Source organism: Drosophila willistoni, unplaced genomic scaffold, assembly GCF_018902025.1.
Source record: "Drosophila willistoni isolate 14030-0811.24 unplaced genomic scaffold, UCI_dwil_1.1 Seg674, whole genome shotgun sequence".
NCBI classification, from domain to species: Eukaryota; Metazoa; Arthropoda; class Insecta; order Diptera; family Drosophilidae; genus Drosophila; species Drosophila willistoni.
The window spans coordinates 48,172-74,602 of record NW_025814590.1 but is presented as its reverse complement, the minus strand read 5'-3'; the positions used below and the strand labels follow the sequence as shown (position 1 = coordinate 74,602).

At 40.8% G+C, this 26,431-nt stretch overlaps 3 protein-coding genes and 1 long non-coding RNA gene across 4 annotated transcripts in view; 3 read left to right on the top strand and 1 right to left on the bottom strand.

The window, feature by feature from the left end:
- Positions 1 to 2,799: 2,799 nt before the first annotated feature.
- Positions 2,800 to 26,431, bottom strand: part of LOC6644890 (cell adhesion molecule 2) — a gene marked incomplete at its 5' end in the record, with an annotated part of 60,668 nt that continues 37,036 nt past the window's right edge. The window contains 1 exon segment of the mRNA XM_047013287.1: positions 2,800 to 3,062. Within this exon segment, the coding sequence (XP_046869243.1) occupies positions 2,800 to 3,062 (263 nt within the window).
- LOC124461826 (protein strawberry notch-like) lies at positions 6,512 to 10,813 on the top strand. The gene is given in 4 exon segments (XM_047013288.1): positions 6,512 to 7,316; positions 7,319 to 8,638; positions 8,961 to 10,140; positions 10,201 to 10,813. Coding segments are annotated over 4 exon segments (3,759 nt in total). The 5' UTR covers positions 6,512 to 6,616; the 3' UTR covers positions 10,760 to 10,813.
- Positions 18,220 to 18,690, top strand: LOC124461827. Its single transcript, XR_006955253.1, has 2 exons — positions 18,220 to 18,414; positions 18,471 to 18,690. It is a non-coding gene; the product is annotated as an uncharacterized LOC124461827 (long non-coding RNA).
- LOC111519724 (protein strawberry notch-like) lies at positions 21,618 to 26,224 on the top strand. The gene is made up of 3 exons (XM_047013289.1): positions 21,618 to 24,049; positions 24,372 to 25,551; positions 25,612 to 26,224. Exons 1-3 carry the CDS (start codon positions 21,664 to 21,666, stop codon positions 26,168 to 26,170), a joined length of 4,125 nt encoding a protein of 1,374 aa, XP_046869245.1. The 5' UTR covers positions 21,618 to 21,663; the 3' UTR covers positions 26,171 to 26,224.

Sequence of the window (26,431 nt, the reverse complement as noted above, 5' to 3'; positions counted from 1 at the left end):
TCTTAATATTGTTATGTTTTTCTTGTCATTGTTGTTATTGTTGTTGTTGCTTAATTTCGTATTTAAATTTCCAAGCACGAGAAGTGATTACTTAGTCGTTTGCTAATTAGTGAGTGCTTCAATGTGGGAGCACAAAGAACTTGACCTATGACAATTGTGTAGTAAGCAGTCCCTGGGGATAAGATAATTATATTGACTCAAGATAGAAGATGAATTAGCTAAAGATGGCTTAATATATATATATATATAATCAATGTCTGAATTGGAAGGCATAAAATCAGCTATATTCATCTTGATTTGCAAGAGAAGAATTAGAAAATCATTAGGGTTTACTTTGCCAATTTTTATTATAGAATATTATGTACATTTAATGAATTTCGCATTTAAAAAGCGATTTCAATACTATGCACTCAAGAGAACTAAAGTAACAACGATTTTTTATTGCAACATTTATTGTAATGTCAGATTAATAAGTGTATAAAGAAGTTTATAAATGGCAGAGACGAGAGCTAACTTAACAATTTAAAGTTTCCAACTGCAGTTTCCCTCTACATTTATGTAGTTAGTTTTTGTGTAATTTTTAAAATGTTCTCATATTTTGTATAACACTCATCAAAATTAGCATTCAGCTTGTCCGCCTCATGTGTGTTACAGAACTTTTAAGTAAAAGAAAAAAAATGAAAGCCAAAATGGAAGCATTCGGCGCACTCCATTTAATTTATGGCTCGGAGCAATGCGCCTGTCAAGTTATACATACATAAGTATGTGGTGTGTGTGTGTGTGTAAGTACTTGAGTTTGTAGCAGCAATTGGTATGGCTCAAAATGGCAGCAGCGACTGGAGCTACATATGTATCACTCAAAAGCAGATAGCTAGCCCGACCAGCTTCGCCCTCCTCTTTGCCCCAATGCGGCACTGCCACCGCAGCCTAGACTAAGCCACTAGCTCATTATGACTCTGATCATCATCAGAAAAACAGAGTAATAGAGAGAAAGAGAGATGCAGAGGCGTCTGTCAAATTGCTTAAATTCAAGCACAGCTGCCTCGGTCGAATGATGGTAGTGTGGCAGGACGGGATCGGAGCTTGGCAACTTTTGTTAAGATGAAGATGGTTGCAACATTTCGCGGGCTGTTAAATTGAAGCATAATTCCGCTTGTGGTGCCCTGCAGCTGCAGCTGTTTCACTGCATGCCCCGAACCTCCTCTCCAACCACCAGACTGTTTGCTATGAAATATGGGCCAAAAGCAACGCATGTGGCAAGCATACATATGAAAAGCAAAGAGACAGAGAAAGAAATAGAAGCAACAGAGAGGAACACAAAAAAAAAAAAAAAAAATGGCACAAGAAATGTTGTATTTATGCAAAAAGCGGAATGAAAAATATTTTCACAGCCTTGACTTGCCACTGCAACGCCGAGCCAAGTCGACGAGTTGAGTTGTAAAATGAAAATGGCAGCAAGAAAAAAAGAACCAACTACAACCAAATTGCAATACATCAAATAGGACGAGACCAGACGGGATGGGATGTTTTGCCGCCTTTGCCGCTGCACGTCTGACTTTATGATAAGAAAACAGACAGACAGAAAGACAGACAGTCAGAGCGACCGACAGTCAGACAGACAGAAATGTATGCCCTGCGAACGAAGTGAGAGAGAGTTAATACAAATGATTTTGTTAATATAAAATTAGATATCGTAAATAGGTAGTTATAATAGTAAGTTAATAGGCCTGACACTTCCTGTGGCCTATCTTCGCATTGGGTTCTTCCAGTAGGTCAGACTGCGGTTTTTCCCTTGTTTTAACCAATGAAATTCTAAAACTCTTAACCCACCCACATATAAATTTATCCTATGAAAGGCTTTTTTAATCCATTTTTTCAGCCAATAAAACACAACATTTTCAGGATTTCAAGGAAAGCTTTCGTAGCCTAAAAACGTTTGAAGGTTAAGGCTTTTTTAATATGAACTGCAATTTTCAATTCAAGAATCAATTTGTATGACAGAATTTATATACTTGCAATTCATAAACTCGAAGGTAAGAAAAATGGGTATGAAATATGTTTCAATTTTAAACGGACTTTATATTTTTGACCTCCCTGTATTACTTTTCTAATATTGTTAAATAACACTAAGCCGTTTTTGTAGAATCTTTTGTTTCTTTTCGCATTTTTTACTATCCTTAAAAAATAAATGCAATCTGAGAGTTTTTGTCCTTATTTAAATTATTTTAGCATCAGCTAAAATATTCGGACTGTCTTAGGACAAGAAGAAAAACAGATCTATAAAGAAACTACGCGAAAATTGAATGCTCTCAATTATGGATATCTTCTGTCACTTAAACTCTTTTAGCTCACCTCGTGCATATATGCATAGTGTAATAACCATTTACTGTCTAGAACCACTCGAGGTCGAATTTCAATTTGGCAAAATCCGCTAAGCACTTCTGTTAACCAAACTCAACCGACTAGCATCTACCTTAACGTTCAAATGCCATGGCGGCACCATAGAAAATTCCCCAACTGGCAGAGATTCCTAGCTCCCTGAGTGATTGCGGGACTCGCCTCAGCGACTGCACTTGAGCGACGGCAAAATCAATGCCACAAATCCCAAAACTATTTTGGTCCAAAATGGTAAAGTTCCCTCTGGCCCACCCCCTTCTCGCACAGCCAACAAAACCATATCCACATCCGTTTTTGCTGGTGTGAATTGAAATGAGCAAAATGCAACGAAGCTCAATGCATCACGATGTCATCCCAGAGCAGTCACCTCAACGCATACGCAACTTGCCATGTTATTGACACTTAAACAGAAATGAATGGAGTTGTCAGCGAAGCAGACAGCCGGGTCCGGGGTTTTAAGTTCCGGGACCAGGACTTCTGGTCGTCGTCTTGGCTAAACACATACAGCTTGAATTGATGGTGTGCAGGACCTACATTATGTAACCACAAGAGTTTCCGCCATTGAGGATTCGATTGTACGTGACACTCGAAGTAAACATCGTCGCCTTCCTTGATATCATCCGGTGTCAGAGTTGACCCCAAGCGTAATGTGACCAAAGGTGGATCTGCAAAAAGGACGAAGCAAAATGGTCGAAATAAATTAGAAATTTCACAGTTTAATTAAGAAAGTAAATATAAGTTTGTAAAGGGGAAACTGAGGCTAATTTTTCTCTTTTTTTTTTGGATTCCAATCCGAATTGGGGGTTACGTTTTATCATTATAGCAGCATTCGATTAATAGTTTTATATTATTATATTTCCATATGCTAATGAATGTTTTCGTGCCTTGCCACAAAAAAATTTACGAATCGTATGTATGTGGTTTATTTTTTTTGTCACTAGAGATGGTATATTTTTGATACAAAAAAAAAAGACTAAACTCACATCGATAAAAGCAGCTATAAAAAATCGAGCTTTTATAATCGACCCTAGGGTTGCCAAGGTTTACAATCTTATTAAAATGGTTCCGTTTTTATCGAAGCTGGCAACGATTTACCATTCAAACAAAAAGGGAACAGATCTGGATTCTACTAAAAACTGTTCCCAAATTTGATTCCAAGCCGGACAAATAAACTAAAGGAGCAAATTTTATTCTGCTAAAGTTTTGGAAAATGCAATAATTGAATCAATTTTTTATGTAGATATTTAATATCGTGTCAAGTGTCGGATGTTCATGCATGAAATGTTACAATCCTTTCCATTTGTGTCCTTTTATACATATGTACATATGTATGTATATCTTGTGACTAAGCGACCTGCTTGTCATCACATATGTATGTACATACATATATTCATATATCCCAGGCGCTGTCATGATCAAGCTGATTTAATAGTTTTTGCAAATATGAGCGATTTAGAGCAATAACAACAAGAGTTATGACGACATCTCGTTGCCAACATTGTGGACAAGTAGCGGAATGGGTTTAGGGTTGGAGGGGGTGAAACTTCTGTTCTTGGGGCTTCTTCCGACCGCTGCTGTTTGCCAACATGTGTTGCCGCTTAAGTCGTTTGAATTTGTTTAACGAGCCACAAACTTTGCGACAAACAGAAGAAGGCAAAACAGTAAAAAGGATGCAGACGAGGCACCAAGGCAAGGACGGTCGCACGTGCCAACCTTAATATTGTTGAGTTATTGGCGGCCAAAGCCAAACGCCAGCAGTCAAGAGTTACATAGACGCTGCCGCCGAGGACGACGTCGACGATGACTTTAGCTCTATCGTTGTCGATGCAGACGACGACCCATGCCAAAAGTTACCTCCTTCATTCCTACCCTGCTCTTTTTCCTTTCAACCAAAAACTTTAGAATGGCCTGAAAAAGTTTTGCTCGCCTTTGGTCGGCTCGTCTGTCAGTTGGGTGGGGGTTGAGTCTGTCGGTTGGTTGGTTTGTCGGTCGATTTCTCCATCCGCCACTGCCAATCAGCCAAAGTGCCTAAAGGGCCACCAAAACTCTTTCGCTGGCAAAGTCGCGTTCGCGTATTTCCGCACACATGTTGCAGGGGCATTTCTGTGATTATCATTTACCGTTTACCACACAGAACGCCCCCTCCCGCCCAAAAATTCTATGCCAGGGCAATGGAAATCAATGAAAGAAATTTTCAAAACGGAACTCCAATCGATCCGTAAACGGAGCTGCCAACTTTCCGCCGTTAATTTATGTTCAAATGAAACCATTTGTACAGAGAGCATGTTGTGTGGCATTTGGGACACTTATTGAAATGCGTCTCGACTCAAATTGGCAACTAAATTGCTTCGAAATAGTTTCCGTGCCTTTCTCATAAATCAATAAAACGAAAAAAACGGTAAAAGCTCTGTATTTTCTTTGTTTAAATTTTATAAATTTTTGTATAAATATAAGCTTAAATATAAGCGACTTGCAACTTAAGAAAAAAGTGTAATTCTTATCGAATTATGAAAAAATTGTTATCGAAAGTTTTTATCATTCCTAACATTACCCAAAAAAATATTGAATTGTTATCTGATTTCTTCGTTATGGACTGAAGAAGTCGCCTAACACGTCATATTTTGAGGACCAGAAAATATAGCGCTGTACAATTGCATCTCAAGGTAATAAAGATTAAATACAACGTATACATCGAAAACCCGTTGCACTCTTTGTTTTCAAATAAATAATTACTTCTTAGGGGAATGCAAAGCTGCGCTTTTGCCTTCAATTCCCTTGAAACTCAACAAGTTATTATTCTAATAAATATTAAAGCAAGCGGTGCTTTTAAACTTCTAAATATTTGTATTTAAAAAGTTAGTATACCTCGGAGCAATTCGACAAAATATCATTCAACGAGTCAATGCCGTGATAACTAGTCGTTCCAAATAGTGAAGAAAAAAGTTTTTGAAAAAAAAAAAAGTAAAAAAAAAATTCAATTTCGCAGTAAAAAAAAAGTTTGAAAAAATGCCAAGTAAACAAAATTCAGTAACAAGATCCTCGCACAAGTCCTTGGTAGATTTTAAACCAAAATTTTTGGATTCGAAAGACATCGAGAATGAAAGTCAACCACTGGCAAAAAGGATTCTACTATCAATGCAAACTGAAGCAGGTAAATTAATGGTTCAGAAAATGGTTGCATCGGCCGCCAAACAGGAAAACAGCAAAATTTCCTCGCCTCCAAAGGAGAAAGAACCAGAATTGCTGCTGTTCCCATCGAGGTCAAGCCTGGTGGTTCCAAATTTCGAAAAACCTGATGGAACTATTTTTAATGGAAAGACGACAAATGTTTTACGAAAACGCGAATATATCCAAGCTTTCAATCAGTCCAATAATGATGATAATGAGAATGAGAAAATGAATGAGAATGTGAGTTATTTAAATAATTGGCCCATTCATGACTACACGAATAAAGAGAATCAAGAAGGTAACATTAATGGAAAACCACAAACAGTATCACAGAAATTTTTTTAATATACTTTCCACCCATAGATTTCTTTAATACAGAATCAAATTTTAAGCAAAATGATTCGATTTCAAAAGCTAACATTTTTGATTCCGGGCAAGAAATAAAAATGGAAATTCTACACAGAAGCGAGGACAACAGTAGTTCTTTATATGTCGACTATAAACCCAATTCGGATAATCAAGGGGAACCAGAAATTAGTTTTAATTTTACATATGATAATCTCAAAAACGAAATAAAGTCGATTCCAACAGTATATAAAAATATTAATGGCAATGTGAATATAAATGATGTGAAAAATGTTTCCATAAATATTGATTTTTCGAATCTTGTGCTGAATACGGAAACGAATCATGAAGTGATGAAAAGTAGGAAATTTGATATACCATCTGATCTTGAGATAGATGCCCGTCTACAAGCTGAATTGGACTCATTGCTACCGTCTGAGGAATCCGAAATAGATGCTCGCCTACAGGCCGAACTTGACTCATTGCCCTTCATCGAGGTGGATAATACAGAAGATAAGGAATTAGATGAATTTATGAAATCGCTTTTCGTATACGAAGGCCGACCAGAGGTGGTGGAGGGAATGGTGGTGGAGGAGTACCCACAACTGCTAGTGCCATAGAAGGTCCACAAACACAGATACGTGTTCCCCTTGGTTCAGATCCAAAAAATTGTGCACAAATATCATATGCGGCAGTGGAAAATCAAATGCCAGTGGATGAAATGCAAGTACCCCATAAAGATTTGGATTTGGATTTGGATAATCCAATATTTTTTCCCTTGGTGGGTGCTTCCAATTTTCTACAACCAATGCGAACTTTTGGGTATTTCCGAAATGGTCACGGTGAGGATATTCCCGTGTCTTTTGTTATGGGACCAGATGGTTTGGTGACCAATGTTTCCATGGTCTCTGATGACGGTAACGGAATTGGTTTGCCATTGGATCAGCAAATGGAGAGCCTTACAGCTGCACAACTGGATCAAATACTGAAGAGTGGCCGTACATATTTAGCCAAGCCACCAGGGGCTAAATCATCGTCATCGTCGTCGTCAGCTCCTAATCGTAAAATGGTTCCCAAGAAACTAGAAGAAGAAGTACCAGATGATGAAGGTCTTCCACGAGAACCAGCTGTGGAAGATGAAGAAGCTGATTATGAGGAAATTGGCGTATCCGACACATTTGCCGAATATTGGCCCAGTAAACTGAAACTTGGCAAGGCCCATCCAGATCCAGTTGTTGAAACTGCAACTCTATCCTCGGTGGAATTACCCGATATAAATATGAAGTTGGCACTGGCGAATAATTTTGAGGCTGCTGACTCTTTGAGTGCCCTGCAAATGGAAGCAGTTGTCTATGCTTGTCAGGCTCATCAACAGATTCTTCCCAGTGGCGAACGAGCTGGTTTCCTCTTGGTGATGGAGCTGGTGTCGGTAAAGGCCGGGCCATAGCTGGCATTATATATGAAAACTATTTGCATGGACGCAAACGTGCCCTATGGATATCGGTTTCGAGTGACCTCAAATTCGATGCTGAACGGGACCTTTCTGACATTGGGGCCGATGATAAGATTCCGGTGGTAGCATTGAGCAAATTCAAATATAGTCGCATTGATTCCCAGGAGAATGATAATTTCAAGAAGGGTGTAATATTTTGTACATATACTTCGCTAATTGGTGAGTCGCAAACCTCAATGCACAAGTATAGGACACGTTTGCTGCAGTTGGTGCATTGGCTGACCAGGAAATTCGACGGTGTCATTGTCTTCGATGAGTGCCACAAGGCCAAGAATTTGAGTTTGATGAATGGCGGCAAGTCGACAAAGACGGGAACTACGGTCTTAGAGCTGCAACAGCTTTGTCCCAAAGCCCGAGTTGTTTACGCTTCGGCCACGGGAGCCAGTGAGCCACGCAATATGGCTTATATGGTTCGTTTGGGTCTCTGGGGTCGCGGAACGGCCTATGCTGAGTTCCCAGATTTCGTTAATGCTGTCGAGAAGAGGGGCATCGGTGCCATGGAAATTGTGGCAATGGATATGAAATTGCGTGGCACATATATAGCACGTCAATTGAGCTTCAAGGATGTCAGCTTTCGCATTGAAGAGATTCTCATGTCTAAGGATTTCCGTAAGGTGTACAATATGTCTGCTGAACTATGGGCTGAGATTCACAACAAACTCCAAAGATGCTGTCGTCTCATGAGCGTAGAGAATCGCATACAAAAGATTATCACTTCCCAGTTTTGGTGTGCCCATCAGCGTTTCTTTAAGAATCTTTGCATAGCGTCCAAGCTTAATCAAGTAGTGAAAATGACTCGCATTGCCATCCGCACCGGAAAAGCGGTTGTTATTGGTCTTCAGTCCACGGGAGAGTCAAGGACTTTGGAACACTTGGATCGAAATCAGGGAACCATAAGTACCTTTGTGTCCACATCGAAAATGATATTGCAATCGTTTGTGGAGAAACATTTTCCAGCCCCAAATAGAGATGCATTTCGTCATTTAGTTAATACTGGAGAATTTTTGAAACAATCACTTACTAAAAAATCTCGTTCAGAATTCTCCGATGACGACGAAGAAGAAGACCCGGACCCAGCGGACAGTGATGTCGAAATGTATGAAAACAACTGGTTATCAGATGATGAGGATAATAACAATAATAAACATAAGCAACAAAATAACAAAGCAGGAACTACACGCAAACGTCGTGGAAGGCCACCAAATCCAGATAAAGGTAAGTCTGGTGCAATTTAGTTTCCAAAAAACAGTGGTGGGTTTACCCAAAGACCAGTATATCAGGGCCTAGCGCGGTCAGATATTGAGGCGTTATTTAAAAGAAACTAGAAAAGTTGAACTGAAAGGCAAGATGAATATTTATAATTAAATTTTTTATTGTATCGCCTCAAGCAAAGTTTAAACACTTCATTCATTATCATTATAATCATTCGTAATTTTTTGGCTTCATTCGAGCTGTTATCTAGATTAAGACAATTTATAGCATACTTAAGTGGGCTACTAATTTTAGATTACCGTCTTTCTATTCCTTATGCACACAGCTGAAAAAGTAACCATGCACGAGCGCATTTTACAGCACTTATGCACCACTTTGCGTAATCGAAATGATGATGACGATGATGATGAGCCCGGACGCAGTAGAGCAAATAAGATCAAAGTTGCAGAGCGCGATGTTGAACGTTGTATTAATATGCGTGAAGCTCTTTTGGATAAGATTGAGACTGTCGGACGTCGTTTGCCACCAAATACTTTGGACAAACTGATCGCTGATCTAGGCGGTCCGAATATGGTGGCCGAAATGACTGGCCGTCGAGGACGTGTGATTTGTGATGAATTCGATGGCTATAAATACGAAACTCGTTGCGATAGTGATGCTACAACTGATATGGTCAATTATAGGGAGAAGCAACGTTTCATGCAAGGTAGCAAGCATGTGGCTATAATATCTGAAGCTGCCTCTAGCGGCATTTCACTGCAGAGTGACAGACGTGTCTCCAATCAGCGACGACGTTTGCACATTACCCTGGAGTTGCCGTGGAGTGCTGATCGAGCTATACAACAATTTGGCAGAACTCATCGTTCCAATCAGGTCAATTCACCGGAATATGTATTCGTTATTACGGATTTGGCAGGCGAACGTCGTTTCGCCTCGACAGTGGCCAAACGTTTGGAGAGCTTGGGTGCACTTACCCAGGGCGATCGTCGAGCCACCGATGCTCGTGATTTATCGCAATTCAATATCGATAATAACATTGGACGTGCTGCCCTAGATAGTGTTATGCAACAGATTACTGGCATGAAGACATTGGAACGTTGTTTTGTGCCTTCAACGTTTAAGGGCAATTTCGTACTTGATTGTGCCCATGCCTTGGCTAGCGTTGGTATGATCAATTGTGCTGAAGAGGGGAAGATTAAGATATTTTCTATTGAAAAAGATAGTAGCAATATCTCAAAATTCTTGAATCGAATTTTGGGATGCCGTGTTGAGATACAAAATGCTTTCTTCAAGTTCTTCATGGACAATATGTATTCACTGATCTTAAAACTGAAGCGTTCTGGTCACTTTGATTTGGGTATACTCGATCTAGATGCCCATGGAGCCAGTGTCAAGCCCATTAAGCTAATCCGATTTGTTCGAAAACATTCGACAGGGACTGCAGCCACTGAATTGCATACAGTGTCCGTTGAACGTGGCATGTCATTTGAAGTGGCCCTATCAAAGTGAGTTTTAAGTCTAACTGATGCTTTTCAGTTTTATTACTCAATAATTTTGTTTTACAGATATCGCAGGGAGGGTCTATACGATTATGAAGGTTTCTATATACTCCAACAGAATAGGCAGAATAAGAACTCAGCCATACTCTGTCTGCGTGCTGCAACAGACTCAACGGATGTTAAATCAGCAAATAAGATAAATTTGCAAATATATCGTCCCAATACCGGGCCACAGGTTCGCACTGAGACGGTCAATTCATTAACCAGCCGATATGTCAAAGTGCCACCCGAGGTTGCACGTTCATTTTGGCAGCAACAATATGACGTGTGTCTGACTAGATGTTCGCATGTCTTTTGGAATAGAATTTGCCCCTTTAAAGGTGGTTGTGAGGTGGGTTTACGTGTGCGTACCTATCATGTGCTATCGGGGTTGATGTTGCCCATATGGGATCGCATTGAGCTGATTATCCACAAGAATGAACATAAGATACAAATTCTTCGAGTTAAAACCGATAATAATAGGAAAATTGTTGGTACAGTTGTCCCTCATGCTGTCTATGATGAACTCGTTCAGAATTTGGCCTCTGATTCAGTAATGGAATTTCAAAATATACCCGGAAGATAAGAATAAAACCAATTGGCAATGATATATCCCATTTTATTGTCATTCTACAAAGTATCCCTTCTCTTTTTTTTTTCTTCAATTGTATCTTGGCCACTTTTAAAAATATCAACTCAAATTGCGGCGGCATCCGGTAAATTATAGTATATATGTATTTGTCTGTGTGTGTGGCATAAGCTTTCGCTTTTACCAAATGCCAAGCACGCACAAGAAGAGAACCCATGGAAGTTGAAACAAGACAGAAGCGGAGCCAATGTTGCCAAGCCATAAACAATGGAACAATAGGGACCCACTTGCTCTGGGATTGTGTCATATGTATTGTCTGCAATGCTGCAGGGGGAATCTCTCTACGACGTCTGTGATTGCATTGCATGTTTTTACTCTCTACCATCGTGTAGAGGATAATTGGGGTACTACAAGGTCGTTAAGGTGTTTGCAACAGGCATTACAAAGAAAAAAGTGAACCATAAAACCTTTTATTTCAGGAAAATTTAGTTATTTTCAGATATGCAATGTATTGTATTCATAATTTTTAAAGAGGGTATCTTTTAGTCGTTGCCTGGACTTGCTTATAAGACTTTCTTTTCCATCTTTGTCTGTGTCTTGCCTCTCCCCTGATAGCTTTCGTTTTACTCTTATTGCTCTGTATTTATGTGTGTGTGTGTGTGTGTGTGTGTGTGTTACATTATAAATTTTAAAACGTACGCACACGGATTCTCCTAGCACATAGATATAAACCAAATTATACAATGGCATAAAGTATGCCAAATGGCCTTGGCAAATGTCGTGCCTAAAGAAGCTAAAAACGAACTTGGCATAATAACTCACGCCTTATGGAGAGGCCCCACACTTTAAAATTATGTGGAAGTCTATAGGTTAAAGTTCTTAATGGGTTATCTCTTTTTTGTGCAAGTGTTCCTCAAAGAACATTAAATGGTTCAATTATAAGTTAATTCGAAAGTAGAACAGAAAGGAAAACGTGAGTTATACCCAAGACTAAATAGGTCGAACAATAAACGAACATCCTTCAGGTATCAGGTCAGCCAATCCAAAAATGTTTCAAAAAATTTGTGTCTTGATATTAGATAGATTTAAAATTTATACTTTCATCTATCTAAATATAAGATAGTCTAGCTATGCATTTTCCAAAGAATTTAAAATAAATAGTAAATTTACATTTCCAAAGGAAAAATGTCTGCTTTTCTTAGACTAATGTAAATAATTTGTCACTTTATCAATTTTCATATATTTTATTTTTAGATTGGATATCACTCTACAAAACATGATGAGAATAATCCATACTGGAGAACAATCCATATCAAAAGCAGAACTTCTCACAAAAGTACAAATTATTGTGTTAAATAAAAAATAACTATTATAATTTGCAGTTACTTTTAAAGCGGTTATAAGTGATCTCTGAATTGAGAAAGAAATCAATTTTTTATTTATTTTTTTATTTATTATATATTAGATCTATTATGATATGTTTGCGTGCTTTCATCTTCTGAAACTCCAATATGCATACCACAAAAGTAGATCAGAAAGCTTCTCTTATATTTGATGACGTCAAGCTAAACCTCTGTTGACTTTAAAGAGTTAATTTACGACAAGAATTTTTTTTTTTAATAAATTGCGTAGGATGTGCTTTTCACTAAATTTCTTAAGAACATTTTTTCATTTACTCTTTTTTTTTTTAATTATTAATAAAATAACAAGTAAATATGTGTACTCAAAAGTTTGTACTTAGCAAGAGGAACTTAAAGCCAAGTACTTGGCCTTAATACACATGCTTGCTCATACGCACACACACACACACACACAGATATGTATATATATATACATATATGGGTGGAATAGGATAGGAAGGAAAGTGGTGCGGTCCTATACTCGCGGGCGCTCCCTTTTAAAATCGTTTTCCTGTGTATCCAGAAGGCCTGAAATTTAACTTCGTCGGGTCAAGGAGGGCCTCTATAGGACTACCTACGTACCTCGTTGCTGGGACTCCTCTGCCACCTGTGTGCTGGCCCTGACACTTGTTTGTCCAACCTCCACTTGGCTGGACCATTGGCGTGGGTAGGGGTGAGGGGAGGCTGCAGATCGTCTCTCTTTACTTTTTCTTCCCGCCTCTCTCATCGTTTGCTCCTGTTTTTGCTGGTGTGGGTGAGAAATATCTTTTCTTTTCTTTTTTTTTTTTATCCAGCTTTCTCCAAAACTTTCTTTGCTGTTGGGCAACGTCTTCCTCATCTTCACTCCGCTACGTACCAGCTGATCGTACCAGTGTTGGAAAACGAGGGCAGAATCAGGGGAGCCCCTAGCCAGAAATCGGCAGGTGGCGCCTCTGGGCAAACCGCTTTAAAGCTTCTTCTTCCGCCGAATTCAAATTCAAATTTAAATTTAATTTAAATTCAAATTTCAAAAATTTCACAAGTTGAAACCGATACCCGCCAGTCATATGAATAAATCTGTGGTATCCATCGACCATCAAGCCCGATGCGCAATGGCAGATGTGCAGAATATACAAGGGGAAGTGTCGGTTTTCGGCAGTCGTCCACGGCTCTTGCGGTCACCGCCTCCGTGCACAGACACGCCGGCAAATGCGAATGTTGCTAATAATACAGAGGCACGAGCTATACAGGTGCAAGGAATAAACCACTTTGATGCCCCAGCAGTAACCTCACAAATAGAAGAGCTAAACGAGCTAGGAAACCTGATCTGGCAGCTGGACAGTATGTTCAATAGAGCTGACGATGGGAGAAAGCCAGTTCGCCATGTAAATTTGAGTACAAAGAACTCGATAGTGCGTATGATGGAGCTGCACGAAACACTGTGCCGAAAAATTACTGATAGCCACCCCGCAAAAATGGTCCAAAAGGGCGACATCGCCACGCAAACAACACCGGGGAAGATTAAACATCTGGGTCTTCCGATAAGTCTGAGCCAGCCAGCTAAAACTGCTACGCCCAAACGACAGAGAGAGGACGCCGCCATTCAGCGGAAAACCCCACCAAAACGTGGAAAAACGACGCAGGGTTCTCGTCCAGAACAACTGGTTAACAACTTGGCCAATACAAACACATCGTGGGCCAATTCAGTCAACGCAGCCGAAGCGGATGCAGAATGGCAGACGGTGTCTCGAAAGCGGCCTAGCAAGCAACCAGCTCGAAGGGACAAGCCCGCGGCCATTGTGATACAGGCCCAAGAAGGCTTCTCCTACGCCCAGATTCTTGGCATGGTTACAAGACGAACCGACGGCAAACTCGATGGAGTCAAGAGTAATGTAAAGCGCACAAGGAAGACTGCCAAGGGCGAGCTGCTTCTAGAACTCAAGCGAGACGGCGCTCCTGACTGCCAAAAACTAAGAAACGAGCTTAGCCAAGTTCTAGGCCAGCAAGCGTCGGTAAGAGCAGTAGGAACTGAAGCTTGGATTGAGATACGCAATCTCGACACCTTGGTATCAGCAGACCACATTAAAGAAGCAATAACGGAAATTATTGGCGATGCCACCGCAAACGTGCGTGTCCGAAGCTTGCGCCACACTTTTGGTGATACACAGCTGGCTGTCTTATCAATGCCGCGCTCGACTGCTGACTCCTTACTCAAGATGGGAAAAATAGCAATAGGATGGACGCTCTGCCCGATTCGGGAACGGCAATCAAAGCAAAGATGCTACAAATGCTTAAACTTCGGCCACACGGCGGCAAAGTGCAATAGCTCAATAGATCGCACCAATTGGTGCCTCAAATGTGGGGCGACAGATCACAAGGCAGCCTCATGCAGCAACTTTCCAGTCTGCTTCAACTGCTTAGACGCCAAACGACAACAGGTGGGGCATTACACTGGCAGCCGACGTTGCCCAATGGCGAGTGCAGGAGCGAAGCAGCAGCAAACGCTATGAAGTTTCTACAATTAAATTTGAATCACTGTGCGGCGGCGCATGATTTACTAGCGCAATCAGTAAGGGAGCAAAATATAGACGTGGCGATTCTGAGCGAGCCATATAGAATTCGGCCTGGCAGCTCATGGGCAACAGACTCTTCAGGGAAAGCTGCAATCTGGTTGTGCGGCAATCGTACTCCGCCTTTGCAGCACATCTACGCAAATAGAGGATTTGTCAGAGCATACATAGGCGACATATGGGTGTACAGCTGCTACTTGGCACCAAGTCTTACTCTCCAAGAATTCGAGTCGACACTGGACCAGCTGGCTCTGGATGCAAGAGGAAAGGGCAAAACAATCGTTGCAGGCGACTTCAACTCGTGGTCCACTGAATGGGGTAGTGACCGAACAAACTCCAGGGGCCGCACAACTCTTGAGAGCCTCGCCTCACTCGAACTTGTTGTGATAAACACGGGCAACAAACACACGTTCTGCAGAGCTGGCTACGGATCAGTGATTGACGTCACATTTGCAAGCCGGCAGATAGCAGCACAGACCAACTGGCAATTGAGCAGCCACTATACGGCTAGCGACCATCAAGCCATTTTGTTCACTATCGGCAGCGGTCCCGCAGAAAACGTAACCACAGACCAAAACGCTAAAATGTTTAGAGTGGATACTCTAAATATTACAACATTCGAGGAATCCTTCAGAATCCCAGAATTCACTGGCGACGCAAATAAGTTCGCTAAAACGCTAGTAGACGCCGTACTAGCAGCCTGTGATGCCAGTATGGCTGCCCGTAGATGCCACAGCAAGCAAAAGGCTCCTGTCTACTGGTGGAACGCATCTATAAGCGAGGCGAGGAGGAGGTGCCTTCAATGCAGACGACAATACCAGAGAGCGCGTGGAATGCCAGAGTTCTCTAGCCTCCAGGCCCAATACAAGCTTAGGCGAAGAGAACTAAAACTCGCGATTAAGGAGAGTAAACGCAACTGCTTCTTAGAAATGTGCAACGCCGCCGAGAACGATATTTGGGGGGCTGCTTATAAAGTGGCCATGAAGAAGCTCAACGCAAACAAGCCCGTGACTCCAAACGAATCCCAAATGAAGCTCATCGTGGAGACACTGTTCCCGAACTGCTCAGCTATATCGCCAAGACCCACTCGGATCGCTACCACACGGGACGTATGCGACATTAGCCCCGATGAAATTCTGGCAGTCGCCGCAAAGTTACAGGATCGAAAGGCTCCAGGCCCCGACGCGATACCAAACAAGGCGCTAAAACTGGCCGCACGCCTCCAGCCCGGAAAATTTGCAGAAGTTTTCAACAAATGCATGCACGATGGCATTTTTCCAGACATTTGGAAATTGCAAAATCTGGTGCTTCTACCAAAGCCGAACAAGCCAGCCGAGGACCCATCAGCATACAGGCCAATCTGCCTTTTAGACTCGATCTCTAAACTGTTTGAGAAACTGCTGGTGCAGAGAGTTGAGTCCGCCATCAAGCACTCTGGCGACCTCTCACCGATGCAGTTTGGGTTTAGACGCGCAAAGTCCACAATCGACGCGCTACAAACGGTAGTTGGCATAGCCAGCAATGCCATCGAGGGCCAGCGATGGAAGGGTGGCAAGAAAGAATACTGCTTGGTCACCACTCTAGATGTGAGAAACGCGTTCAACACCGCAAACTGGAGTCGGATCCTAAGCTCCCTTCGGGAGTTTCGGGTACCAGAGTACCTAGTCCTCATGGTGGAAGACTATTTCCGAAATCGAATCTTGCGATACAATACCCAAAGTGGCTGGCGCACCCATGTCGTCAAAGGAGGTGTCCCACAAGGCTCCGTTCTGGGTCCAATCCTATGGAACGTGATGTATGATGGCGTGCTTAGGCTTTCTCTACCATCTGGAACCCATATCGTCGGCTTTGCAGATGACGTGGCGATAGTGGTGGTAGCGAAGCACCTACATGAGACGGAGGACAAAACGGCCGTGGCAGTCGACATAGTCAAAGGATGGCTAAACAATGTTGGCTTGCAGCTTGCAGTCCAAAAAACCGAAGCTGTCTTGATCAGCAGTCGCAAAGTCGTGGAGGTAGCCGAAATTTCTCTGGATACGTGCAAAATAAAGTCATCCAGGGCAATACGCTATCTAGGCATTTTAATAGACACCCGCCTTAGTTTCAAGGAACACTTGGAGCACGCAAATATAAAAGCTGCAGAAATAGGCCGCTGCATTACGCGGTTCTTGCTCAACTCCAGAGGCCCAAGCCAACGGCAACGGGTACTACTGGTAAACGTCGTGAGATCAATAATGCTCTACGGAGCTCCTATTTGGGCAAAGGCTTTGCGGCAGAAATCATATCGCCAAGGGCTCGAGGCAACGTATAGATTGGGAGCCATACGAGTGTGTCGAGGCTTCCGAACAATGTCAGACGAGGCTGCGCTAGTAATAGCTGGACTGACACCTATCGATCTTCTGGCGAAGGAGTCCCAGTTCATCTACAATAGACGGCAAACTAGCGAATGGACGCCACTGGCAAAACAAGAGGCCAAAAGAGCAGCCAGAAGAGCGAGCTTAGAAGAATGGCAAGCAAGATGGTCATCCTCAACCAAAGGCAGATGGACGTTTCGGCTGATCCCGAACCTGGAGCTCTGGCTCTCGAGAAGTCACGGCGAAGTCACGTTCGAGTTAACCCAACTGCTAAGTGGGCATGGATGTTTCAGCTCATATCTACACCGATTTGGGCACGAAAGCAGCCCAGTATGCGTTCTATGCCAAAACGGCGTAGTAGAGGATGCCGAGCACGTGCTTTTCTGCTGCCCAAGATTCCAGAGTGAACGCCATGAGCTCGAAGAAACCTTTGGGGAACTACCTACGGTCGAGAACACTGTCAACAAAATGTGTGCTAGCCAAGAAAAGTGGTCTGCGGCCTGCTCATTTGCTAAAAAGTTATGGACACTCTTCGCCGCCTGGAGAGGCAGCGAAACGCTTGAGGGGCATGAGGCCCGCCTTTTAAGCCTGCGAAGCAATACCCCCCGGCAGTCCCGCAGGTTAAATTGGCACCCAACACTTCTTCTTTTCCACTTCTACCTTCTCCACACTATACCCTCTCATCTTAATCTAACTTTGTTATATTATTGTTAAATAAATGAATTAAAAAAAAAAAAAAAAAAAAAAAAAAATATATATACATATACTCTGCTCTTTGTGTCTGTACGTGCCGATCATAAAGTTTATTTGCTCGAATTTTGTACGGAAGCAAAACAAACAAATAAAAAATAATATTCTAAAATATAAAATATGAAGCCAAAACACAGTGTCTGCGTGTGTGTGTGGGTATGTGTGTGGCATATAAAAATATAATCATAACACGTTATTTTGCTTTCGCGTTCATTTTTTTTTTTTTTTTGCAACCAGCAATTTTTGGGCGTGTCTGTGGGCGTTAAAAAAATTTAATATTTTAACAAGCGCAAAGCAAAGAAAAATAAAGAAAAGATATGCCGAAATACAAACACACAGTCGGCTTCTGTATGTATACAGTGAGTACCGTAAATCTACACACAAGTATTGTATACATACTTATATACAGGATATACAATGAAATACATTTTGCCGCGGCAAATAAACCGCTGAATAACGAAAGCGATGACTTTTGTGGCGAGTTTACGATGTCCGCAGTAGCCCTTTTTATTTTGGGTTGGGTTTGGAATTCGAGAGTAGGGCTTAATTTATATAAACGAAATGGGACACAAACAACATGGGCATATTGATTTCGAATGGTGTATATATTCAGTGAAATTTTAATTTTAAATAATCGAATGATTATCCTGAACAGAAAGTTAAATGTGATTTCAAACAATCAAATTGTCTGATGTACCGTACTATGTGCCATAGTATTAGGTTTTAAATTGGAAACTATAGGAACAAAAATCAAACTAAATATCCCTTTTAATACTTCTGATGTTATGGTATTCAATCAAATCCTTTTGGATTGCAATATGTGTCGGCTATAATATCTACTTATCACCCGCAAAATAAAACATGAAGCATATTAATTATCATTCTAAATTATTTCTAAGCAATTAAAAGAGTTCTTCAAATTTATATGATATACTACAATTTTACGAAATTCCTATCTTAAATGTGTCCAATAACAAAGACAAACTTCTGAACAAGCATTAATTACCAACCTATTCCAACTGATTTTCCGCCCGATTTTAGGGTTTTCTTAATGCATATTAAGTTTCCCAAAAAAATTTGAACTTTGGAAATAAAACATTAATTTTTTTTAATGCCAAATATTCCTGCGTGGATTATAATTCATTAACAACAAAAAATGAACCACTCTTCTCCTAAGGCAGGGGCAGCTGTTTGAACTGAACGCCCTCTCTGGTAATAATATTTATAAACATACAATTCCCTATAAAAATATCACGGTCGCGAGCTGTCCTGAATGCCTCCATTGAGATTTCCACAGCTTTATCCACAGTCAGCGATGTTGTTATAGCATTCATTTGATCCTCCTCATTACCTTCGAACCAGTCCAAAGTAGGCAATATTATGCGTCCACCAGTTCCAGAAATATGATAGGGTAAACGTAGATAATTACCACTTGGATGATTGAAGTAGACAGCTCCCAGACCATTGGAATCAATGCCAGCAACCACACTGGATACAAAGTACTGAAGTGTAAACTTGGTACGTGTTAGCATACTGGCCAACGAATCGGGGCAAACGGGCATTAAGTTGTCCAGTTCATACTTGAGCGAGTAACTGCGTACCAAAGAGAGAAGAGCCAGAGTATCGCACCAACAACCAACCGATCCCAGAACTGTTTGTGGTGAAACATCAAAGAGTTTGCTCTGGCTGCGCATCTTCCGGATATTGAAATCGTTGGTCAAGCGCGTATCACATGCAATTGTAGCGAAATCGTTACCAGCAATGGCCACCAGAGTACCGCCAATATATTCGTGAGGATTGAAGATACTGGCAGATGTAACAGTTCCATTCTCATCGGTGTTGATGGGATAAAAACTATCCATGTTTGAAGAATGTTAGTATATTTATGTTTTATTTTTTTTTTGTACAAAATGCGTAAATGTATTGCCACTAGCAGATTGGAAACGTTGTGAGAAATTCTGATATTCCAAACAATAAAACAATTTTGATATAGACTGTGAAGCCTACGTTGATTTCGATATACTATTTTCTATGGTTTTTCCTGGTTGCTACGATGCTTTTTTATTTGAAAAACTGCGACAAGTAGATATTTTGATGACTATGATTCGATGTGTATGACACTTTTATCTCTAGACAGAAAAAGAAAAGTATAAAACTATACTTATCCAATAAAGAAAAGTATAGGAACTATAAGAAGAGTGAAAACCTGATTTTACAAAGATGCTTTAAAAACAAAAAAAATTATATTTCTATTCAGATTTTAATTGACAAAAATCTTCATAAAGAGTTAATTTTATTGAATCTACAAAAAAAAAGTGGACAAGTGCCTTATGTCTTTTCAAATTCCATTTTCTTCTCTAATTTTTTAAAAATTCAACTGTTTATCGCTTTATCGAAGTGGGTCATCGATTGTGTATATTATATTGCTACTCATTTGGCTTGTCACATTGCCATTTTACGTTAAAGAACTCAAAACAAATTTTCTACAATTTGTACCACCTTTATGGTCTATATATAGACCATAAATCGACCTAATTTGGCAAAAAGTTTCGGTTTGTATTTCATTCTTTTTTATTCTCTCTCTGATTTTGATAAATAAAATTTTGTTTTGGGCACACGAAAAGTCCTTCATTTAATTTAAGCGCCTGCCATACATTTTACTAGCCCACATATTTCATCCTTACTCTCCGCGCATCACCGGGAAGAAAAAAGGCGACTGTATACCCAGCAATTTGGTGGTGGCTCCTCTCCTCATCATCAGGCCAAATGCCTCCTTCTTCTGCTTTGGCCCTTTGGCAAATTATTCACAATTTGTCATTTGTCTTTGATTTATTTGCATTTTAAAGACTTTCGACAAAATATCATTCAACGAGTCAATGCCGTGATAACTAGTCGTTCCAAATAGTGAAGAAAAAAGTTTTTGAAAAAAAAAAAGTAAAAAAAAAATTCAATTTCGCAGTAAAAAAAAAGTTTGAAAAAATGCCAAGTAAACAAAATTCAGTAACAAGATCCTCGCACAAGTCCTTGGTAGATTTTAAACCAAAATTTTTGGATTCGAAAGACATCGAGAATGAAAGTCAACCACTGGCAAAAAGGATTCTACTATCAATGCAAACTGAAGCAGGTAAATTAATGGTTCAGAAAATGGTTGCATCGGCCGCCAAACAGGAAAACAGCAAAATTTCCTCGCCTCCAAAGGAGAAAGAACCAGAATTGCTGCTGTTCCCATCGAGGTCAAGCCTGGTGGTTCCAAATTTCGAAAAACCTGATGGAACTATTTTTAATGGAAAGACGACAAGTTCGACAAATGTTTTACGAAAACGCGAATATAATCAAGCTTTCAATCAGTCCAATAATGATGATAATGAGAATGAGAAAATGAATGAGAATGTGAGTTATTTAAATAATTGGCCCATTCATGACTACACGAATAAAGAGAATCAAGAAGGTAACATTAATGGAAAACCACAAACAGTATCACAGAAATTTTTTTAATATACTTTCCACCCATAGATTTCTTTAATACAGAATCAAATTTTAAGCAAAATGATTCGATTTCAAAAGCTAACATTTTTGATTCCGGGCAAGAAATAAAAATGGAAATTCTACACAGAAGCGAGGACAACAGTAGTTCTTTATATGTCGACTATAAACCCAATTCGGATAATCAAGGGGAACCAGAAATTAGTTTTAATTTTACATATGATAATCTCAAAAACGAAATAAAGTCGATTCCAACAGTATATAAAAATATTAATGGCGATGTGAATATAAATGATGTGAAAAATGTTTCCATAAATATTGATTTTTCGAATCTTGTGCTGAATACGGAAACGAATCATGAAGTGATGAAAGGTAGGAAATTTGATATACCATCTGATCTTGAGATAGATGCCCGTCTACAAGCTGAATTGGACTCATTGCTACCGTCTGAGGAATCCGAAATAGATGCTCGCCTACAGGCCGAACTTGACTCATTGCCCTTCATCGAGGTGGATAATACAGAAGATAAGGAATTAGATGAATTTATGAAATCGCTTTTCGTATACGAAGGCCGACCAGAGGTGGTGGAGGGAATGGTGGTGGAGGAGGTACCCACAACTGCTAGTGCCATAGAAGGTCCACAAACACAGATACGTGTTCCCCTTGGTTCAGATCCAAAAAATTGTGCACAAATATCATATGCGGCAGTGGAAAATCAAATGCCAGTGGATGAAATGCAAGTACCCCATAAAGATTTGGATTTGGATTTGGATAATCCAATATTTTTTCCCTTGGTGGGTGCTTCCAATTCAGATTTTCTACAACCAATGCGAACTTTTGGGTATTTCCGAAATGGTCACGGTGAGGATATTCCCGTGTCTTTTGTTATGGGACCAGATGGTTTGGTGACCAATGTTTCCATGGTCTCTGATGACGGTAACGGAATTGGTTTGCCATTGGATCAGCAAATGGAGAGCCTTACAGCTGCACAACTGGATCAAATACTGAAGAGTGGCCGTACATATTTAGCCAAGCCACCAGGGGCTAAATCATCGTCATCGTCGTCGTCAGCTCCTAAGCGTAAAATGGTTCCCAAGAAACTAGAAGAAGAAGTACCAGATGATGAAGGTCTTCCACGAGAACCAGCTGTGGAAGATGAAGAAGCTGATTATGAGGAAATTGGCGTATCCGACACATTTGCCGAATATTGGCCCAGTAAACTGAAACTTGGCAAGGCCCATCCAGATCCAGTTGTTGAAACTGCAACTCTATCCTCGGTGGAATTACCCGATATAAATATGAAGTTGGCACTGGCGAATAATTTTGAGGCTGCTGACTCTTTGAGTGCCCTGCAAATGGAAGCAGTTGTCTATGCTTGTCAGGCTCATCAACAGATTCTTCCCAGTGGCGAACGAGCTGGTTTCCTCTTGGGTGATGGAGCTGGTGTCGGTAAAGGCCGGGCCATAGCTGGCATTATATATGAAAACTATTTGCATGGACGCAAACGTGCCCTATGGATATCGGTTTCGAGTGACCTCAAATTCGATGCTGAACGGGACCTTTCTGACATTGGGGCCGATGATAAGATTCCGGTGGTAGCATTGAGCAAATTCAAATATAGTCGCATTGATTCCCAGGAGAATGATAATTTCAAGAAGGGTGTAATATTTTGTACATATACTTCGCTAATTGGTGAGTCGCAAACCTCAAAGCACAAGTATAGGACACGTTTGCTGCAGTTGGTGCATTGGCTGACCAGGAAATTCGACGGTGTCATTGTCTTCGATGAGTGCCACAAGGCCAAGAATTTGAGTTTGATGAATGGCGGCAAGTCGACAAAGACGGGAACTACGGTCTTAGAGCTGCAACAGCTTTGTCCCAAAGCCCGAGTTGTTTACGCTTCGGCCACGGGAGCCAGTGAGCCACGCAATATGGCTTATATGGTTCGTTTGGGTCTCTGGGGTCGGGGAACGGCCTATGCTGAGTTCCCAGATTTCGTTAATGCTGTCGAGAAGAGGGGCATCGGTGCCATGGAAATTGTGGCAATGGATATGAAATTGCGTGGCACATATATAGCACGTCAATTGAGCTTCAAGGATGTCAGCTTTCGCATTGAAGAGATTCTCATGTCTAAGGATTTCCGTAAGGTGTACAATATGTCTGCTGAACTATGGGCTGAGATTCACAACAAACTCCAAAGATGCTGTCGTCTCATGAGCGTAGAGAATCGCATACAAAAGAATATCACTTGCCAGTTTTGGTGTGCCCATCAGCGTTTCTTTAAGAATCTTTGCATAGCGTCCAAGCTTAATCAAGTAGTGAAAATGACTCGCATTGCCATCCGCACCGGAAAAGCGGTTGTTATTGGTCTTCAGTCCACGGGAGAGTCAAGGACTTTGGAACACTTGGATCGAAATCAGGGAACCATAAGTACCTTTGTGTCCACATCGAAAATGATATTGCAATCGTTTGTGGAGAAACATTTTCCAGCCCCAAATAGAGATGCATTTCGTCATTTAGTTAATACTGGAGAATTTTTGAAACAATCACTTACTAAAAAATCTCGTTCAGAATTCTCCGATGACGACGAAGTAGAAGACCCGGACCCAGCGGACAGTGATGTCGAAATGTATGAAAACAACTGGTTATCAGATGATGAGGATAATAACAACAATAATAAACATAAGCAACAAAATAACAAAGCAGGAACTACACGCAAACGTCGTGGAAGGCCACCAAATCCAGATAAAGGTAAGTTTGGTGCAATTTAGTTTCCAAAAAACAGTGGTGGGTTTACCCAAAGACCAGTATATCAGGGCCTAGCGCGGTCAGATATTGAGGCGTTATTTAAAAGAAACTAGAAAAGTTGAACTGAAAGGCAAGATGAATATTTATAATTAAATTTTTTATTGTATCGCCTCAAGCAAAGTTTAAACACTTCATTCATTATCATTATAATCATTCGTAATTTTTTGGCTTCATTCGAGCTGTTATCTAGATTAAGACAATTTATAGCATACTTAAGTGGGCTACTAATTTTAGATTACCGTCTTTCTATTCCTTATGCACACAGCTGAAAAAGTTACCATGCACGAGCGCATTTTACAGCACTTATGCACCACTTTGCGTAATCAAAATGATGATGACGATGATGATGAGCCCGGACGCAGTAGAGCAAATAAGATCAAAGTTGCAGAGCGCGATGTTGAACGTTGTATTAATATGCGTGAAGCTCTTTTGGATAAGATTGAGACTGTCGGACGTCGTTTGCCACCAAATACTTTGGACAAACTGATCGCTGATCTAGGCGGTCCGAATATGGTGGCCGAAATGACTGGCCGTCGAGGACGTGTGATTTGTGATGAATTCGATGGCTATAAATACGAAACTCGTTGCGATAGTGATGCTACAACTGATATGGTCAATTATAGGGAGAAGCAACGTTTCATGCAAGGTAGCAAGCATGTGGCTATAATATCTGAAGCTGCCTCTAGCGGCATTTCACTGCAGAGTGACAGACGTGTCTCCAATCAGCGACGACGTTTGCACATTACCCTGGAGTTGCCGTGGAGTGCTGATCGAGCTATACAACAATTTGGCAGAACTCATCGTTCCAATCAGGTCAATTCACCGGAATATGTATTCGTTATTACGGATTTGGCAGGCGAACGTCGTTTCGCCTCGACAGTGGCCAAACGTTTGGAGAGCTTGGGTGCACTTACCCAGGGCGATCGTCGAGCCACCGATGCTCGTGATTTATCGCAATTCAATATCGATAATAACATTGGACGTGCTGCCCTAGATAGTGTTATGCAACAGATTACTGGCATGAAGACATTGGAACGTTGTTTTGTGCCTTCAACGTTTAAGGGCAATTTCGTACTTGATTGTGCCCATGCCTTGGCTAGCGTTGGTATGATCAATTGTGCTGAAGAGGGGAATATTAAGATATTTTCCATTGAAAAGGATAGAAGCAATATCTCAAAATTCTTGAATCGAATTTTGGGATGCCGTGTTGAGATACAAAATGCTTTCTTCAAGTTCTTCATGGACAATATGTATTCACTGATCTTAAAACTGAAGCGTTCTGGTCACTTTGATTTGGGTATACTCGATCTAGATGCCCATGGAGCCAGTGTCAAGCCCATTAAGCTAATCCGATTTGTTCGAAAACATTCGACAGGGACTGCAGCCACTGAATTGCATACAGTGTCCGTTGAACGTGGCATGTCATTTGAAGTGGCCCTATCAAAGTGAGTTTTAAGTCTAACTGATGCTTTTCAGTTTTATTACTCAATAATTTTGTTTTACAGATATCGCAGGGAGGGTCTATACGATTATGAAGGTTTCTATATACTCCAACAGAATAGGCAGAATAAGAACTCAGCCATACTCTGTCTGCGTGCTGCAACAGACTCAACGGATGTTAAGTCAGCAAATAAGATAAATTTGCAAATATATCGTCCCAATACCGGGCCACAGGTTCGCACTGAGACGGTCAATTCATTAACCAGCCGATATGTCAAAGTGCCACCCGAGGTTGCACGTTCATTTTGGCAGCAACAATATGACGTGTGTCTGACTAGATGTTCGCATGTCTTTTGGAATAGAATTTGCCCCTTTAAAGGAGGTTGTGAGGTGGGTTTACGTGTGCGTACCTATCATGTGCTATCGGGGTTGATGTTGCCCATATGGGATCGCATTGAGCTGATTATCCACAAGAATGAACAGAAGATACAAATTCTTCGAGTTAAAACCGATAATAATAGGAAAATTGTTGGTACAGTTGTCCCTCATGCTGTCTATGATGAACTCGTTCAGAATTTGGCCTCTGATTCAGTAATGGAATTTCAAAATATACCCGGAAGATAAGAATAAAACCAATTGGCAATGATATATCCCATTTTATTGTCATTCTACAAAGTATCCCTTCTCTTTTTTTTTTCTTCAATTGTATCTTGGCCACTTTTAAAAATATCAACTCAAATTGCGGCGGCATCCGGTAAATTATAGTATATATGAATTTGTCTGTGTGTGTGTGGCATAAGCTTTCGCTTTTACCAAATGCCAAGCACGCACAAGAAAAGAACCCATGGAAGTTGAAACAAGACAGAAGCGGAGCCAATGTTGCCA

Bases quoted from the DNA above. Each gene is read 5' to 3' on its own strand.
- LOC111519724 (XM_047013289.1), top strand. From the start codon at position 21,664: ATGAAAGGTAGGAAATTTGATATACCATCTGATCTTGAGATAGATGCC. The intron at 24,050-24,371 runs GTAAGTTTGGTG...TTATGCACACAG, and splicing joins GCCACCAAATCCAGATAAAG to CTGAAAAAGTTACCATGCAC. The intron at 25,552-25,611 runs GTGAGTTTTAAG...TTTGTTTTACAG, and splicing joins TTTGAAGTGGCCCTATCAAA to ATATCGCAGGGAGGGTCTAT.